Here is a 20,366-nt window from a genome sequence, read left to right as displayed (position 1 = left end):
TAACAGGACACACAAGTATACAGTGTTATTCATGACCCATGGGTAGAATCAATCCAATGATTATCCACAATTAAATGGGACCATAAAAGAATGTGGTACAATCAAATTCAACTCACAATGAACGAATGACTAGTACAGCTATATGCATCACCTTAAACGAGCCTCAAAAACACACTACTATGCAGAAAAGGTGAAAAACAGCACAGCATAACCTCATTGCATAAATGGATATTTAAACAAATAAATCAAAAGCAAAATAATACGTATTTTAAGGGATCTATCATATCAGTAAACTATAAAGAAAGCAAAGAAATGTTTTATACAAGATGCAGTTTATCAGATAGGTAAGAGAGAGAGAAGGGGGGCCCTGAAGTATTAGCAAGTGTTAGGCTTGGATATAAGTGACTTCCCAAAGGCTCATGTGTGAAAGGCTTGGGGGAGGGCTGACTGCATCAGGAATGATTTTATCAATGATCACTGATTTTATCAATGGACTCACCCACTGATGGATTCATTATCTGACAGCACTGCTGGGAGATACTGGAAACTGGGAAGTGGGGCTTAGGTGGAGGAAGAAGGAAAGACCTATCTTGTCCCTTATCCTTCCTATTGCTTCTCCATCAGCTGCTCTGCTCCACCAAGCCCTCTCCTCCACATTCTGTCCTACCACATTCCCACAGCAATGGAGTCAAGCGACCAGGGACTGACACCTTAGGAACAGTGATGTAAAATAAATCTTTCTGAAGTTGCTTTTCTTGGGAATTTTATTGCAATAAAAGCAGCACTGTAAATTTCTGTTCTTTGACTTTGGAAGGAAGATTCACAAAAGCTAACTTTATTTTTGTGTATTAAGCAAATCTGCCAACTTTCCAGATACTTTTCAATATCTACTATATTTTACAGGTAAATGTTTAGAACAGAAGAAAAAGGTTAAATTCATAAGAATAATATTCACTAACAAGTAAAAAATAATCCTTGGGGGCTGGAGAGATGGCTCAGCAGTTAAGAGCACTGACTGCTCTTGCAGAGGACCTGGGTTCGATTCCCAGGGGCACCCAGATGGCAACTACAAACTATCCTTAACTCCAGTTCCAGGGGAATCTGAAGCCCTCTTCTGACCTCCGCGGCAATGCACAACACGGGTGCACTCACATACATGCAGGGGATACACTCATACACATAAAATAAGAAAATTTTAAAAACTTCTATCAGAATTTAAATTCTAGAGAATAGGAATTGAGAGAAGAAGCAGAGAGAATACTAGCACCAGGTGTGGTGGTACATATCTTTAATCCCAGCACTCAGAGGCAGGTGGCTCTCTGTGAGATGGAAGCCAGCCTGGTCTACATAGCAAGTTTCAGGGCAGTTGGAGCTACAAGGAGACCATCTTTAAAAAAAAAAAAAAAAAAAAAAAAAACAGAGAATACTGGAAAGCTAATCAGAAAAGGTGAGTTCAGATGAGAAGGGAGAAGGGCAACCAACCATATGGGAGTGAAAACACTGAAACAAAATTCAATCCTGAGGCAGCAGAGATGGCTCAGCGGTTCAGAGCACTGGCTGCTCTTCCAGAGGACCCAGGTTCGATTCCCAGCACCCACATGGCTAACTACCATTGGTGACTCCAGTACCAGGGGAATTCAACTCCCTCTCCTGACCTCCAAGGGCGCTACACGACACAGGTGCACTTAAACACATGCAGCCAAAACATTCATACACATAAAATAAAAAATAAATTTTTAAAAATTCAATCCTATCTATCTAACCAGGTATTGAAGGGAAGCCAGGTCCCGAAAAGGACATTGAAAACATGTACTCCCAATCTAGCATCCAATACAGGGTCCCCCACTCCCAGGCAGTATCTGTGACTACACTGTCACGTAACCTGCCAGCGCACTTGCACTGATGGTCAGCTTGCTCTCTCACCAGGAAGTATGCTTCATGGTTGACTAATTTCTTCTGTAGACCGGGCCCCAAACCTGAATCCCAATATCTTCCACCCATTGGCTCTAATTCTGGCATCTTGTTATGGTTTGATTATGAAACACCCCCATAGGTTCACATGTTGAATGTTTGATCCCCAGATGGCAATGCTATTTTGGTAGGTGGTATTCACTTTGGAAGATGTGGCCTAGCTGGGAGAAGTGGAAGAGTGAGGGCCTGCCTGTGAAGGTTACACCTAGTCCCCAATCTCCCTCCCTCCCTCTCTTCCTGCCCCGCCCTTCCTGAATACCATGCTCTTCCACATGCTCCAGGCACCATGATTTTCTACCCAAGTACAAGAAGCTAAACAAACATGGACTAAAACCTCAGAAATCATACGCTACATCTTTCCCCCTTTACAGTGCTCTCTTTAGTATTTTGGTCCACAAAAGTAATGAGCATGCGTCTACATCTACATGTACTAATCTCAAGATATCGTCTAAGACTTTAAATATCCAGAAAGGACCACCACGCTACATATAAGTTTTCATTTCTCAAAACTAGATCTCAAGATTATTCAATGATTCCTCAATTGCTGTAGTGTTTAATATTCCCCTCATCTTGATCCCCCTTCCAGCTTCAGTGTCTTATAATATGTGAGACTGCAAGCAAAACATGCTTACAGTATAGACACACCATTACCTAAAGTACACTAGATACTGTAAATAAACACAGAAAAGATTGCATTAATGTTTCTTGTGATAACAGCAAACTTTGGACCAAAATGAGGTTCATTTTTAATTTATATATTTTTATATTATGTGTATAAGTGTTTTGCCTACATGTGTGTAATAACATCTATACATGCAACCCACTGAGGCCAGAGAAGGGCATCAGATCCCCTAGAACTAGAGTTCAGTCATTTGCTGCCATGTGGGTGCTAGGAACAGAACCTGAATCTTCTGCAAAAGCCACCAGTGCTCTTAACTGTGGAGCCAACTCTCCAGCCCCCATAATGAAGTTCTTAAATATACCTATTTCTGTATGTCTGGCCTCCAAAGCATGTAACTGCTCTCCTCTGAAACCCAGGACTTCAAGGATCTCTATCAATTTTAGGTTATCTCAGAGTGCTGACATCTTCTGGGCTCTAATTCTATCATTTAATACCTCTCCAGGATTGGTGTTGTCATAAATTTGACAAATATAATCAATTTCTCTTACTAAATCATCAAAAAAAGCACTGATAACGATAGAATCATTTACCCTATCATTAGAAAACTACCTTTACAACTTATAGAAAAATTAATCTACCAGTGAACATCTATTAAGAAAACAGGTGGGGGCTAGAGATGTGGCTAAGTAGAGTGCTTGCCTAGTAATCACAAAGCCCTGGGTCCGATCCCATTGGTATGATGGCACATGCCTATAATCCCAGCACTGGGGAGGTAGAGGCAGAAGGATCAGAAGTCCAAGGTCATCCTCAGCTACACAGCAAGTTCAAGACCAGCCTGGGCTACGAGATCCCATCTCAAAAAGGGAAGAGGGGTGTTTAAAAGTATACCTTCATTTGGCCTGACTTTCTGAATCATGTGCACCTCAGACTGGTAGTCATCTTTTGCTAACGTTTTTAAATACTGCAATTAAGGCTTGGTCCTGCTACAGAAAATCTTATTGCACCACCAAAAAAAAAAGAAATGGAGGTTAGCTTTAGCTCAATTTGTTCTTGGTAAACCCATGCTGTGAGGAGAAATCTCAGCATGTGTTCAGAAACAAAGGTAAAAAAACAGAAGACTTAAAAGAAATTCAGTGTTAAAAGGTCACTTAGGCTCAAAGATCATGGCTTACCCATGACCACGCTACTTGTATTAAAACAAATTTCTGAAGACCTTTCCCTGTACTTGAACAAAACCTGAGGTGCTAAATTAATTACAAAACCTTCCTGATTTACAACTGACCAATGAAAGGCCCCGTTTCTTCCTTTTTCCTCCACTTTGCTAGTTTCTTCTCCTCCAAGCTGAGCATAAAGATGGGGGGGGGTCCACCTATCCACCTAATAATGACTTTCTCTTACAAACATGATTTGAGGTCTACATAAAAACGCCCAAGATGGTGTCCCTAGAAATGGGCCTCCTAAGATTCAATCTACTTTTGCTACTATAGAAAGAGGGAGAGAGGGAGGGAGAGGAAATGAGAATTATGGCTAGATCAAAACAAGGATTGTCAAACTACAGCAGTGGGTCAATGACTAAAGTCCATTTTTGTATATCTGCAAGCTAAAAAAAAACAGGGTGTGTGCATGTGTGTGTGTGTGTGTGTGTGTGTGTGTGTTATGTATATGTATGCATGCCAAGTGTGTGCAGGTGCCTGAAGAGGCCAGAATTGGAGCTGGAGTTTCAGGCAATTATAAGTCACTAAATATCGGTGCTGGGAGCCAAGCTCTGGTCCTCTACAAGAGCAGCAAGCATTAACCATTGAGTCATCTCTCCAGTCCCTAAAAAGGGTTTTCATATTTTTATTTTTAAAGGAATAGACATGAGAGAGACCATACATGGCCTGAAAAGCCTGAAGAATTTACCATTTAGCTCTTTGCAGAAAAGGTTTACCCACCACTAGTTTAAAAGATAAAAATGGGCAACCCTGAAATGGCAGTAAATAGATACAGCAGCAGTGGAGAGAGCTGAAGAACGGCTCAGGACACGAACGGGGTTGGCAACAAAGATGAGACACAGTACCAGGCTGGAAAGAAGCAACACTCACTTATTGGACCAGGTTGCACAGTTTACAGTGGGCACTGAGATCAACCAGGAAATGCCTTGAGAAAATGTCTGACAGACAGTGCTCAGCAGAAGGACCCTACTGCTGAATCTACTTCCAAGATGAACACACCACTGATGCTGCTTTCTACAGCATATGAAGAAAGGAAACTAAATTAGCATCTTAAGTCCAGCTCAGTCAAGCAATGAGGAGGGGAAAAGATTAAATCACAGAAGCAAGAGACATGACAGAGCACGATGGCTATAGATGTCACCCAGCTGGCAATAGGAGTAGAGGGGGACATGATGCCCAAAGACCAGAAGGGTGCAGGCATGAGAAATCACTGCTGAATGAAAACACCAAACTCAAAGCATTGAACACCACTGATTCTGCATTAACTGTGTAGTCTGATTGCAGTCACATCACTGAATCTTCACAACTACAAACACCAGTGGAGAAAATGAACTTGAAAGCCCAGGGAAGAGTAGGTGAGATGAGGCTTTCTCTACTCCTGGCATTTGTTACCCACAGTGGATTTCCAAGCATGGACATTGTCCCATGGTCATACTAGGGAAACTCTTTCCATGCAACAGCCTCCCTTTTCCCTCTGACACACCAGGGGCACTGCCTAAGGGGTTTCTCTCCTCATATAACAGTTTTCCAGAGATATTCCCCTGGTTCAATCCCTCACCTCTATGTCCTTTCCAGGTCTTAAAACAACAGCCAAAAAAGAAATCACTGTTAGAAAAGGAACACGGAGGGACTCAGGAAATGGCTCAGGGTAAAGAGCACTTGCCGTACAAGGATGAGGTCCAATTGCAGACCTCTAGCACCCACGTAAAAAAAAAAAAAAGCCAGGCATGGCCTCGCACATCTGTAACCCCACCACTGGTGGGAGGCAGTGAGAAAGATTACAGGGGCTTGCTGACCATCCAGCCTAGCCAAAAAGTGGCAAACTCCAGGGTCAGTGACCTGTCTCAGGGAATAGAGTGGACAGTGACAGAGGAAGACACCATGATGTCCTCATCTGGCCTCTGCACGTATAGGTGCACACACTAATGTACACGTGCATACATACTTACACTACATACACAAAAAGAAAAAGAACAATGGGAAAAATTATCAGCAGAAATAAAAAATAAAGTTACAACAGAAAAGATAAATAAGGCCAAAAGTTCGTCCTTTGAAAAGGTTCAAGCCAAGAAAGCAGGCTGAGCAAAGAATGACAAAGGAAGATAAACAGCAGGAGCTGGAGTAAGAGACCTGCTGCTCTCCAGGGACCAGACGTCAGTTCCCAGCACCCATGCAGGATGGCTTACAGCCATCTGGAACTTCAGCTCCAGGGAATCCAACACTCTCTTATGGCCTCTACCCACACACTCTATACACACACACACACACACACACACACAAAGTTGTAAAATTTATTAGTTGATCAAAAAGGGGCTGGAGAGATGACTCAGCATTAAGAGTGCTGGCTACTCTTACAGAGGACCCGGTCCAGTTCCCAGCACCCACATGGTAGCTAATAACTGACCATAACTCCAGTTCCAGAGGATCTAATGTCCTTTTCTGATCTCTGTGGGCCTGACACGGGTACACTTATACACATGCAGGCAATATACTCATACACATAAAATAGAAATAAATGAATAATTTTTTAAAAAAAGTACTTGCTGCTATTACAGAGTTCTGTTCCCAGCACCCATATCAGGCAGCTCACAACCACCTATAATTCCAGCTCCAAGGGATCTGATACCCTCTTCTGGCCCCACAGGCCTACACACATACCTGCACACACACACACCACACACACACAAATGAAAATAAATCTCTTTTTTTAAAAGAATTGAAAGAAAATGACCTGCACTCAATTCTCAGGGCCCACATGGTAGAAGGAGAGAACCAATTCCCACAAGCTGTTCTCTGGCTTCCACATGTGCACCATGACAGACTAGTAAATTAAAATACAAAAATAGTCAATCACTTGTTAAAAAAATAAAAGAGGTGTGCTTTGCATATAAGTATACTTAAATCATGTAAAGCCAGGCATGGTGGTGCATGCCTTTAATCCCAGCACTTGGGAAGGCAGAGATGGGCAAATTTCTGTGAGTTTGAAGCCAACCTGGTCTACATAGTGAGTTCCAGGTCAGCTGGAGCTACAGAGAAAAAAAAAAAAAAAAAAAAAAAAAAAAAAAAAAAAATTAGGAATATTGAAAGAATTAGGACTACATTTTAAAAGATAAAGGTTATCAGAAAACAACTTTATGGTTCTAAGTTTGAAAACCAAGATGAAATAAATAACTTTTTAAAAATATCAACTATCAAGCATGAACAAAAGAAAAAAAGAGAAGTTGAGCTGTACTGCAACCACTGAAGAGGTTTACCAGTGAGTCTTTTAACAGCCAGGTGGGGTGGCACATACCTGAAGTTCTAGCATTTAGGAGGCTGACACAGGAGGACTGAAAGTTCAGAGTCAGCTCAGTTTATACAGCAAGACTTTCAAAATAAGCAAACACACACCACACATACACACACACACAAACTTAACACACTGAACCAAAGGGAAAAAAATGCCAGTAAAAGAATCCGTGAGTTATAAAGACAAAAATATTTCACCTTCATAATAAACTACCCCTAGTAATACATAGGCACAAAAGACTATATCCATCAACAAAAATAAGGTGCTATAAAAACAGTGAACACTGGATGCCAGGTGGAGGTACATGTCAGGACCCTAACGCTGGAGGATTGTGAATTTGAGCGCAGCTTGGCCATGTGGTAAGACTCTGCTTCAAATACTTATTTTTAAGGAGAAAACACAGAGCAGTTCACTCATCACTTCTGTCTTCCATCCACACATCAGAATCCTGTCAGATATCACAACGGAAGTGAGCCTCATCAATAACTCCAACTTCCCCAAGAGGGAACTTTGTAAACTCTACAAAGCCAAAATCCAGGCCCTGATCCAAAGGCTGTTTGTGGATTTTGTTCTGCAGGCATCACGAACATTGACACTTCTGCCATGTACAGCTGATGCTTGGTACTGGAAACCTGGCAATATTGTATTTGTACCCAATAGGTATACTGGAATTCCCTAACTTGCATGTGTATGTTAAATACTTCTGGAACTAATATAGATATTGCAATAAAAATTTTAAGTAAGCTACAGAATTGTGCTTTCATGGACGGCCAGTACTTTATAAAAGAAAAAAATGCACATACCTAACAGCTTACACATGCATAAAACACCCCTGGGAGATTAAACACAAAACCAATCACAATGATTGAAGACAACTGAGTGACTGGGAATAGGGCTGTGAAAGAGGCCATCCCCTGCACAGCCTTTCAAAGCTTTTCAATTTTTAACACTGTGAATTTCAAAGGCATGAATGCATGCATACATAAGTAAATAAATGAATAAATAAAATGACTTCGATGATTTAGCATTATGATTTTGGTAAATCACAACTCCTAGTTTTTAAATAGGGACAATACCTCCTAACACTGCTGACAGAATCAAATAAGATTAGAGGGGAAAAATAGGCCCTTTGAAATATATCAAATGGTATACACACTTGAAAGGTATTGTTACTATTACTGAAACACAATACCCCTTTCTTTCTTTCAACTCTACATAGAAAGCACCATTTCTTCTCAATAGTTTATTTAGCAGTTAGAAAAACAGTGACTTAATTCAGGCGACTTTACTTAGATTTAGCAAACATCTAATAAAGCCTGCAAAAAAAAAGTTCAAAATTAGTTTTCTGCACATACTAAATCCTCACAAGCAGCTCTAAGTGAGTAACAGATCCAGTCTGTTGAGTGCCACTAACTTAACAAACATCCATAAAAGATCATCCTAAACCGGGCGTGGTGGCGCACGCCTTTAATCCCAGCACCAGGGAGGCAGAGGCAGGCGGATCGTTGTGAGTTCAAGGCCAGCCTGGTCTACATAGTGAGTTCAGGTCAGCTGGGACTACAGGGAGACCCTGTCTCAAAAAAAAAAAAAAAGATCATCCTAAGCGCCCCAGCCTTACAGCATGTTCATTCAATATAGAAGTTAGTAGGGCAACCTGTACCAGGGACCACAGAATGTAAACAAGTAGAATGCAGGTGCTGATCTTCAAAACCAAGTAGGACCTCATACAGACCATGGAAGAGAGTAAGAGCGAAGAGGTAGTGACATTCTGCGTGACTCATACTTCATTAGATCTAGGTCTGAGTTAAAGCAGATAAATAGAGATGAGACTCTAGGCAAAGGAAGTATGGGAGAAAGTTGGGCAAGAGAGTGTTCAGTAGTGTGGTAACACACTCAGAAGACTGCAAGAGGCTGTGCAGATAAGGGGGGGCTGCATCTTCAAGACAAAAGCCTCAAGCAACTAACACAAAACTGTCAGAAGTTGTTTCTAGACAGAAGAACCTGTCCTTGCCAGAATCCAGTTTCTACTTTGAATAAGTAGGAAATAGTGCTTTATATTTATTTTCTGTTATCAGAAGAGAAAAAATGCAAAATGTTTTGTTTCCAACACAGTCTCAGCGAATTTCTGTTGAAATTCATTAAACTATTTTTTAACTTTGTAATTTAACCCTTGACAATTTCATACATGTATATATTTTGATGATATTCACTTCAATGGCCTCCTCTCCCCTTTCCCATTTCCTCCAGGCCTCTTCTTCTTCCTACTAAGTCTTTCTTCTAGTTTCACATCTTTATTTTAATGACCCATCACGTTTAATTAGGGTTGCTTGCATGAGCATGGATGTGGAGTTACTTACTGGATCATGGGTGTCTTACCAGTGGCTACACTCTAGAAGAAAATTTATTCCCCACCCTCAGCAGCCAAATGTCAGTATCTCCTCATCTGGGGGTGTGGACTCATGAGTGTTCTAAGTTGTATTTAAATCTGCTGTGTGTGTAGAATAAGGCGATGCCAAACGACAATCATTGTCATTTGTGTGGAAACAGAGACGAAAGGTAGAAAACGATTGAGAAGGTACTGTTTTGGTTTCCTTAGAAACAGTATATAGCTTCAGAAAGGGAAGAAATGTATAGCACTGCTCTCTTTTAACAAGGGGAACAATGTCACTGCACCTCAGAGGGAAAGCCATCAGACTCTAACATCGCCCCAGAATCTGCCAAAGCAGGAAAGCAGCACACATGACAAAAGACGTCCAGCAGGTGGATTAGGCTATCGGTGTCGTCCGCCACACCACACACCTGTAAAATTCTCTGAGCAGCTCTACGCTATTTATATCTCTCAGGGGAGAAAGGAAACAGCCACTCCAAAGAGGAGGCTACATCCAACAGGCAGCAGAGCGGGGACCATTAACATAAAGCACAGCACACACAGTTCAAAGAGAATGATTTGAGGGTTTTTATAGCTCACTTGTATTGGCTTTATGCCTGGAGAGTCTACAGACCCCTCAAACCATCCCTGGGCAGGGATTTGGGTCAGGTACATCAAGGTCTGAAGGGAAGGAGTCTATCACTATGTAGCCAAAATGTTCAGAGAAAAAGCCAGGAAGTGTCTTACAACAGCTGATGCCTTGTAGAAATTAGAAATGCCACTCAGGAATGGGAGGTGAGGCGGGGGAAGGAATACTGAGAATGGACGGTTTATTGTATAACTATATTAATTCAACTGTGAACCTAAAAATTTTATAGCCACTTTTGAAAGAGATGTATCCTTGCTCTGGAAATTGTCATTGAGTATGTTAAAGCTGTAATGAAATGCTTCTTCTAAAAAATAAAAAAAAATTTAAAAATAAATTTTTAAAAAAGAAAAAAAAAGAAATATAATGTGTGATTCATAAAGGACATGCTGTTTTGAAGCTTTAAGACCAAGGAGAGCCAAGCGTGGTGGTGCACACCCTTAGCCCCAGCACTTGGGGGGTGGGGGGAAAAGGCAGATGGATCTCTGTGAGATAGAGGCCAGCCTGACCTCCATATTGAGTCCAGGCCAGCTGGGGTTACTAGGAGACCCTGTTTCAAAAAGACACATACACACACACACACACACACACACACACAAACTAACAAGAAAGTCTTGAAAGTCCCTCACTTGACAGTGCCTCACCTGACAATGGTCACAGAGGAATGATGAAGCTTCATTTAGGGGGGAGTTGCAGTTTAAGGAACCTTACCTCCCTCCCTGTAGGTATAAATCCAAAAGCCCATGCATCACAAGCTCATGCAACGTTCACGTCACAGGAAAAGCACAGACTGCCTCACGAAGGGAGAGAACAAAGTACCTCAGAAGTAATTTAAATTAATGTTATTTTTGTTTTAAAGGTTTATTTTTATTTTTTAATTGTGTGTGTGCACGTGCATGTGAGTTTATGTGTGTGTGCATGCAGTTTTTTGCATGTGAGTGCAGGTACCCTCAGAGACCAGAAGAGGGTGTTTGATATCCTGGAGCTAGAATTACAAGCAGTTGTGAGCTGCCAAGAATGGGTGCTAGGAAGTGAATTCAGGTAAGTGCTGAGCCATCTCTCTAGCCAGTAATTTAAGGTATAAGTGACTGAAGTGACCACCAAGCAGACAAGAGACAGAAGGTACATGCAATAAAATTCACATGCTTAGAAGCAGGTGGATCTCTGAGTTCAAGGCCAGCCTGGTCTACATAGTGAGTTCCAGGTCAGCTGGGGCTACAGAGAGACCCTGTCTCAAGAAGATAGAAAACACAAATATTCATATGCTTTGTTCACCATTTGATGTTTAGAAGTTGTTCCTACATTAGATATAACTCACAGACGTGTACTGTTTCCTATTCTAGGAAGCAGAGAAGCAAATGAAACTTTGAAGACACCTCAGGCTCGTTGGCAAGGCAGTGACAGCACTCACAAATGCATCTGACAACCTGAGAAAAGAGAAGAAAGCCATTTGGTTGATTTTTGTGCGTGCGTGCGTGTGTGTGGTTTGGTTTGGTTTGGTTTGGTTTGGTTTGGTTTTTTTTTTGGTTTTGTTTTTTGATACAGGGTCACATGTAGCCCAGGCTGGCCTCAAATTTGCTATGTAGCTGAGGATGAGCTTGAACTTGTGATCTTCATGCCTCCACCTCCTGAGTGCTGGGATTATAGGCATGTACCACCAAACTCAGTTTATACAGTGCTGAGAACTGAACCCTGGTCTGTATCAACTGAATAACTAATACATCCCCAGCCCCAGAAAAGTTATTTGCTTATCTGTGTGTTCATATGCATGCAAGTGTGTGTATACATGTGCATGACTGTGTGGAGCCCAGAGGTTAACCTGAGGTGTTGTTCCTCAGGAGACATATACCTTATTTTTTGAGACAGTTCTCTCACTGGGAACTGGAGCTCAAAGATTAATCTAGAATGGTTGAGTGTGTGTGGCCAGGACCTGCCTGTCTCTGCCTCCCCAGCACTGGGATTCTAAGTGTGCACCCCACACAGATTTTTTTACACAGCTGCTGGGGAATCAAACTCAGCTCTGCATGCTTACGCATCAAACATTTTACCAACTTGAGCTGTCTCACCATCCCAGAACAATTATTTTTAAAAACAAATGTAAGAACTCAAAACACAAAGCAGAATGAAGCCTTAAGTGTAACAGTGAAACCACCACACCAGAAGCCTCTAAGGACACCTGGGTGTTCCACACATGCACAACACAAGCGATAGATTCCTTTTCACGAGATCTGTGCTCTGCTGCTAACAGCAAGCCACTCCAGTCCTCCTGGGCTCACCTGCCCTGTAAAATCAGGGTAATATTTTCTTGTCTTCCTGACAACTACCAGAAAGGTGGAGGGAAAAAAAATTATGTAGAGACTAACACACTGTAAAAAACTTCAAGAATATATCAAAATATATACTCTCTTCAAGGAAGCAAGGCAAACCAGACATGATGGCACATGCCTGCAGTCCCAGCACTCGGGAAGCTGAAGCAGGAGGAGTAGGAGTCCAAGGCCCCACTGGGCTATGTAAGACCTTGTCTTAAAAAGGGAGGAGGGGGCTCAGAAATGGCTCAATGGGTAAAGTGTTTGCTGTGATAGTGTGAAGACCCAAGTTCCAATCCCCAGAACCATGGAAAAATGGACATGGCAGCACACACCTGTAATCTCAATGCTCCATGGTGAGATGAGAGGCAGAGATGGGAGGATTCTGGAAGCCCCAAGCCAATGACCCCAGCATATATGGGAGCAAAAAACCAGGAGGTCCTGTCTCAAGATGGACAGTGAGGACCAACACCCAAGGTTGTTCTCGCTTTGACCTCCACACATGCCACTGCATGCACACACACACACACACACACACACACACAAAGGAGGGAGAGAGAAGGAATTACACAGCATAATTAAATAAAATTTCATTTAAATCAATAACTGAAAACTAACCTCTATGGTAACCACTTATTCCTTCCTCAAAAATGCTGGACTTTTAAAAACTTAACTATTAACAACAGAAAGGGCTTTAAATCAAGTGAAAGATTTTAATCTGATCTTTGGAAACTAGATAGATTATGCAGCCTTTCTTCTAACAAGAAAGGTATTTGAAATGAGATGAAACATTTTAATGGATACTCATATCTAAAAATATGTGAAATATCTATCTGTGATAGTTATATTTGAGAGCATTATCTTTCAAACTACAAGTCATAAACAGTAGTGGGTTATGAAATCAAGTCAGGGGACCACTACACTATTAGTTACCTGGTTCCCTGCTGTGGGAGAATACCTGACCAAAGCAACTGAGGGAAGAAGGGTTTATTTTGGCTCACAGTTCAAAGACACTGGCACCATGGTAGGGAAGTCATGGTGGTGGTGGCTTGGGGCAACTGGTCACACTGCTTCCTGCAGTCAGGACGCAGGGGGAGATGAATGCTGGAGCTACGTTTGCTTTTTCCTTTTTATTCAGTCCAGGACCCCAACCCATAGCATAGTGTCTTCCATGTGGAATGGGTCTTCCCACTTCAGTAACCCAATCTAGAAACTCCCTCACAGACACAGACACAGGCACAGGCAGACAGAAACATACACACTACTATTTCATCATGTCTGATCATTAGTAACATCAAGAGAAGACAACACAGTCTCTAGTATCTGTTCTGAAAGTACAAATTGCTTATCACTTCTCCCTTGTCCTAGGAGCCATTGCCTCCCAAATCAAAGCACTGTGATGGAAACAGACTTAGGCCAGTCCTTAATGTGCAAAAACAAATTCTGATTTCTGCTAGTCACTTTTTACTAAATTTGTTTATGTTAAACACACCAAATAAACTACCAAGCTTTTAATTTTTCCAAATGCCACCGAAACAGCTGATATTGTGCCATAAATACTAAAAATGGATGGTCTTGATTTGTAAACTTACTTTGGGCATTAATACCAATTAAATCACAATACTACTCCTTTGATGAAAAGCACTTAAGGGCTGAATAAAACATGGAACTGAAAAATGCACACCATAAATACGCACAAAAGGAAAAGTGCTCTCAGATATGCTCTGGAGGAAACAGGAAATGAAAAAGACGCATCTAGCTGCTGGGGCCTGAAGTCAGCATTAAAGCTTTTAAAATCAAATATGCACAAATGAAGCTCCATAGGAAAATTAAAGGAGGAGACTGGGAATAAGCCAACAGGATACTGATGAAATGAAAGGTCAGACTGCTGATAAGTGCCTGCCACCATCACTACCCCACCAATGAACACCACTTCTCAGAGAGCTGGTGGGACCCTGCGTGAGGCTATCAGCACAAAGCTCATCTTAGCAAAGCCTCCACATAGACAAGAAAAACAGCATGTGCTATACAACTGGAATGTGTAAGAATGATTTTCAATCGTAGAAAATCTTCACCTAATACAGCTAAAATTCTGCAACAATCTTGGATTTTTCTTAATGCACTGAAACATGACAAGTTCTTGTATAAAACTGCAAGATAAGAAAAATAAGCTGTTTACTACAGATTTTGAGAGAAAGTGAGATGGGACAATTCAAATTAAGTTTTGATGAATAAAATAATATTACCATAAAACATGTAAAATTATTTAAAAAGGCCACAGATAAAGCTCAGAAAAACTGTAAATGGATTCTCATTTTGAACATACAACTTCTTTGAATAGTTACTATATTATGTATACTTAAGAGTCAATTAGACTAGCATTATATTTTTTAAAAATGTAAAAAAGTATGCATAAAAATATCCAGAACCAGGTCAGAGACTTTTCACAATGCAGTCAGGCCAAGGAACACCTGGAGCGCTCATCCCTTCCCTCAACTCACCCAACGTTCTCCGCATCTTCATCACACTCAGCCTTGTATTTGCAAGGTCCACACTTGGAATGCTTTCTGTGAGCTTCTGACCCTGAACCGTCCTCCTCTGTTTAAAAAGAAAAATTAGACTTTCAACTAGAAGTTGGGATGGCTCCTTCCCAGATACACCTCATGTTTTCAGAAGCATTATCTTCTGAAGGAAAATGCACCCAAGGTTTTGAAGATCGTTACTTCTGAAGACTTCTCAAAGCTGGAGTCTAAACTGCTGCTAATACCAAACAACACAGTCTGTGCCACAAGTACTGTAAGCAAAACAGCCCCTCGAGCTATGTGTGCAGAAACAACATAGGAGGCCTGATAAACAGCTTTTAAAAGAATTACCATGAAACATTGAGTACAAACGAAAAAAATCAGCTGGGCATGGTGGCACATGCCTTTAATCCTAGCCCTCGGGAGACAGAGGCAGGCAGATCTCTGTGAGTTCGAGGCCAGCCTCTAGCGAGTAGAACATAATGCTCACCTTCTTCTCACATAAGTTCCACCTGCCTTTCTAAATACAGGAAGACTAACTCCAGAGTTAAAAGAAAGACTTGTCTCCAAATTTTAACAAGGAAAGGGTGTTCTTATAAAGGACTTTTCCCGTTTTCTACTTGGCTATGTAGCACAGCTGAAAATACTCAGATGCAGAAATCCATGGGTCTCCTATTAAAGCAAAAATCATTCCTACAGACAGAACTCACAGCCCTCACTCAAGGGAATCCTGCATGTGGACCTCAACTAGAGTGAGTCTTGGACTGTTAATGGCAGCTGTGATTAAGGACCACAGTTTTCTCAAGGAATTTGGTTTGTGATACAGTACCCTATACCCGGGGTGCCCGTTAGTTAAAAAGGTACTAAAAGGAAAGCACACAAGTACCTAATCTTCCTAAGTTTATGGCATCTGCCTACACTCTATCACACTCTCATGAACATTCCCAAACAGATTGCAGAGATCATAATCCTTAGTAATCTGAGACCTCACAACCATCATGAGATCCAAATGGCTGAGCAAACCACTTAACCTTTCTAACTCATACTCCCCTGCTGGGGGAGGGGGAGATGGAGGCAGGCAGACAACCTATATTCCCAGGGCAGAACAGCAAGTACTGTATTATAGTAACAAATCTTGGGCACAACTGTGCTTCCTATCTGAACATATGACCACAAGGAACAGGTCACAGGATCTTAAAATCCTTTCTAGCCCTCAGATCTAAAATTCATGGTTATCTTTCACATATGATTATGGAACTCTTGCTTGAACATTTCCATTTAAATCAAATCCTATTGTTCAGTAGCTTTAATCATTTTCTTTCTGGCTGAAACTGCCATCCCTGCACTTCCTCCTCGTGATTGTTCTATTCTCTAGAAGTCCTTCAAAGTCTCTTCTAACTCTGAAACTTTAAGATTCTACATAATGTAAGGGGGCTGGAAAGACAGGTCAGCAGTTAAGAGCACAAACTGCTCTTGCAGAGGAACCAAGTTTGGTCCCCAGCACTGTTTCAGGCAGCTCACAACCATCCGTAATTCCAGCCCCAGGGGATGCAAAGCCCTCTTCTGGACTCCCAGGACACCTGTACTCACACAAACACAGACTACATACAGATATACATACATATGTGTAATTTAAAAAATAAAATAACTCAGGGCTAGAGATGGCTCAGTGGTTAAGAGCACTGACTGCTCTTGCAGAGGACCCGTGTTCAATTCCCAGCATCCACATGGCAGCTACCAACCGTCCTTAACTACAGTTCCAGGGGAATCTGAAGCTCCAAAGACCTCTTCTGACCTCCATGGCATTGCACAACATGGGTGCACTCACATGCATTCAGGAAACACACTCATACACATAAAATAAAAAATAAATAAATAAAATAACTCTAATAAAATAAAATGCAGAGTAAGGAGTAGCCTGGAACAAGGCTTCATACCCTTGGTGTTGAAAGGATCCTAACTGTAGTTTACATCTCCAGAGAACTATTCCAGTGTGTTCTTTTAACATATTCCCAGAGTAGCTCAAATATTCATTTTGCATAGAGTAGATAGTAAGATTCAGAGCTCCATTAAAGATGAAGTAGATTAGTCATTCTCAATTCTGATCATGTAACTCTATTAAATGCTATTACCAGGGATGGAAAAATGGCTTAGCAGTTAAGAGCACTGGCTGCTCTTACAGAGGACCCAGGTTCAGTTCCCAGCACCTACAAAGCATCTAACAACCTCCATAACTCCAGTTCCAGGGGATCCAATGCCTTCTCCTGGCTCCACAGGCTTTGCACAACACAGGTGCACTTACATACATGCAGGCAAAACATTCATACACATAAAATAAAAATAAATCAAAAAATTAGAAATCCTATTACCAAATAGTATATTTTTAAACATCTGAATAATTTATGGAAGCTGAAGAGATGGTTCAGCAATTAAGAGCACTGGCTGCTATTGCAGAGGACCCAGGTTCAGTTCCCAGCACTCACATGGTAACTAACAACCGTCCCTAACTCTAGTTCCAGGGGATCCGACACCCTCTTCTGACCTCCACAGGCATTGCAGGACACAGGTGCAAGTACATACAAGCAGGCAATTCACTCATACGCATAAAAAAAAATAATAATAAAATATTTTTAAAGTGATTAACATGGTTTTTAAAGGTTTTAATTAAACTCTAAATTCTACCAGAGCTGTTCTGCAAATTTTCCCTTATCAATGTACAACTTAGTCTGGATTTTTTTTACCTTGTTACCTTGTGATTTTTTTTTTTTTTTTAATGGAAGCAGAGAGTAAAAGAGTTATAAATATTCTGTCTCAAGTTAAAAATCACTTGTATGGACAGACAGTCCTGAGGGAAGTCACTTTGTGTAACTCAATTTAACCAGAGCTACAGTGGTTTCCCTCCAGTCTCACAACAAACCTTCAGTGACAACTGCATGGAACAGAAAATGACTGAAGTTAAAAAGGACAGCACTAGGAGCTAAGGGCACCTGGTTTCCTTTAAAGTTGTCTGTGGTGGTAAACATACGACTCGGTGCACACACTAAAAGTCATTGTGTTGTACACTTTGAGTGAATGCTGTGGTATGTGAATTATATCTCAGAGCTGTTAAAAAGAAAAGGGAAGGAAAACAAATGCCAGGTAAGAAGGACTTCATCTGGGCACTGAGGCTCATGCCTGGAATCCTAGCACTTAAGAGACTGAAACAGGAAGACTAAGTTTGAGATCAAACCTGTGCTACATAGTGAGTGCCAGACCGGTCTGAGCTACAAAGAGAGACCCTGTTTCAAAATAACAAAAGAAATATTGAAAACTTACCTCCTTCTCCTGATCCAGAGCCATTATCTGAGAAGAAAAACAAGGAATATAAACATTTTTCCTGGAAATTTCATCTTTCCAAAAAGTAAAATTTCTTATCAAAAATAAAACTGTGATACCCACTATACCTATTTTATGCCTCACAAAATATAAATGACTTAGACACATAATCAATCAGTGTGTCTTATATCTCTATACCCATACCCACTCAGGAAATACCCAGACACCATGCACAAAGTAAAGACACATAGTAATATAAACAGCTAAATATAATTTTAGTCCACTCATTTTAAAAGTAAAAGGAACTTTTAATTTTTAAGGCTTGAGAAGAATACTGAATAAATTAATTTCATTAAAAAGACAGATAAAGCCAGGTGTATTGGTACATGCCTTTCATCCCAGCACTTGGGAGGCAGAGGCAGAGGCAGGTGAATCTCTGCTACTTCAAGGCCAGCTTGGTCTATACAGGGAAACCCTGAAAAAAAAAAAAAAAAAAAAAAAAAAAAAAAGGCAGATAAAACTAAGTCTTGCTCCAAAAGTCTTCTTAATCAAATCAGAGGCTAAAAGGTTGTTTTATTGGGTGCTTTTTGTTTTGTTTTGTTTTTAATAAACCCCTAAGGTTTAGCAAAGAAAGACCCTCAGGGTTGAGGTGTGAGGTTTGCATATTACTGGTAAAATCAGCCTCCTCTGAGAAATCTATTCAGGAGAAATCTCAGAAAGAAGACTGCCTTAAATATAATTAACAGAAAATAAAAATTCTTCGGTAGTGTTGAAATTGAACCTATGTCTCATACATGCCAGGCAATTGCTCTACCACTGAGCCATACCCTCAGCTCTTAACATTTTACTTCATAGTGCTAATGAAACCAATAAATAGCACATGCTGAAAAGAAGGTAATGCTATCATCATGGAGTTGAAAAAATTTTTAAAGTAAACAAGTAAGAGATGACAGGTACAGATTTTGACATTTTAGCTGGCACTGTATAAGGAAAAAATATCTTGACCCCAGAGAATTAATTCCATTTTTCAAGTAGTCTCTGGAGTGGAAGATAATGCCCAGAACAAAAGTGCTTCCCTTCCCTCCAAACTCCAAGTAATAATCAAATTCCCAGACATGCAGAAACAGGAGGAGGTGCCAAGTGTATAATCTTCACATGCTTTTCTGGAGTTTTCAACTACATTGTTTCTATTTAATCAACCACTTAAGGACATCTCCTGTTCATTAACAAGGAAAAGAGAGAGTGAAAGAGCAGGAAAAAAAAAAATCTCCCAACTTCCTTGGTCATTAAAATGCATTCTTAAATACTATGAGCACTGATAATGAGTTGAATTCTTCTTGTAAACTCTATTTTATCAGTAGTACATGCACTCATGAGTCCATCGCAACCTGAAAGCATGGCACGTTTTACTAGGCAGGGCACACTGCCTTTTGATGGAGAAAGCACTGGCGTGGCCAGAGGCAAGTATGTCAGAGAAGTAAAATGTTGTATGTTACATACAGAGAAACACACAGGTAGAACCAACTTCCCAGAGATGTCACAGAAGAAAGACTTCAGAGAAGTGGCTTACATGTGATCTTAAAGCCTAAGAATGGAGTGTCCCCATAACTGAAAGAGAAAAGTATTTCTAACTCATGGACTAGGATGCTCTTAGAAGACCAAATGACATGAAAACGATGCCCAGTCAACAACAACAACAAAAAAAAATCAAGACAGAACCTCACAGATTAGTATTTTCAAGCTCAAAAGCCCAGAAGATTGGCAGCCATGTACTGATTTAGGCAAATAGGGTTCAGAGAGTCTAAGTGACCTCTTCAAGCTTCCACGGTAAATGAAAGTTGGGATAACTTTAAAGCCAGGCCATCACTCCTATCTGCCTCCTGTTTTAACATTCACTGCCTATCAAAGCACTTGGTGTCTTAAACACTCATTCCTCTAAATACATATAATTAATTTGGGGTTACAAAAGTTTCTAGACCAAGTTTATGAAACACAATGTACTTAAGAGAAATGTGTAAAAAATCTATCCTACGACAGCCTAACAACCTAAGAACATAGTATTTTCTCTGTCTATCTACTGTTCAGTTAAAAAATTTCTCCTTAAACCGGGTGT

The 20,366-nt window shown here is 40.7% G+C and overlaps 1 protein-coding gene across 1 annotated transcript in view; it reads right to left on the bottom strand.

Annotated features, from left to right (window-relative positions):
* Positions 1–20,366, bottom strand: part of Tmeff1 (transmembrane protein with EGF like and two follistatin like domains 1) — an 81,976-nt gene that overhangs the window by 32,241 nt on the left and 29,369 nt on the right. The window contains exons 4-5 of the mRNA XM_008851904.2: positions 18,254–18,280; positions 14,918–15,014 (exon numbers count right to left, since the gene is read on the bottom strand). Of these exons, the coding sequence (XP_008850126.1) occupies positions 14,918–15,014; positions 18,254–18,280 (124 nt within the window). The remainder of the gene's footprint in view (positions 1–14,917; positions 15,015–18,253; positions 18,281–20,366) is intronic.

This window comes from Nannospalax galili, unplaced genomic scaffold (genome assembly GCF_000622305.1).
Source record: "Nannospalax galili isolate Female #2095 unplaced genomic scaffold, S.galili_v1.0 scaffold125, whole genome shotgun sequence".
NCBI lineage: Eukaryota > Metazoa > Chordata > Mammalia > Rodentia > Spalacidae > Nannospalax > Nannospalax galili.
The sequence above is the reverse complement of the archived record's forward strand: the minus strand, read 5'-3'. Positions and strand labels throughout refer to the sequence as shown.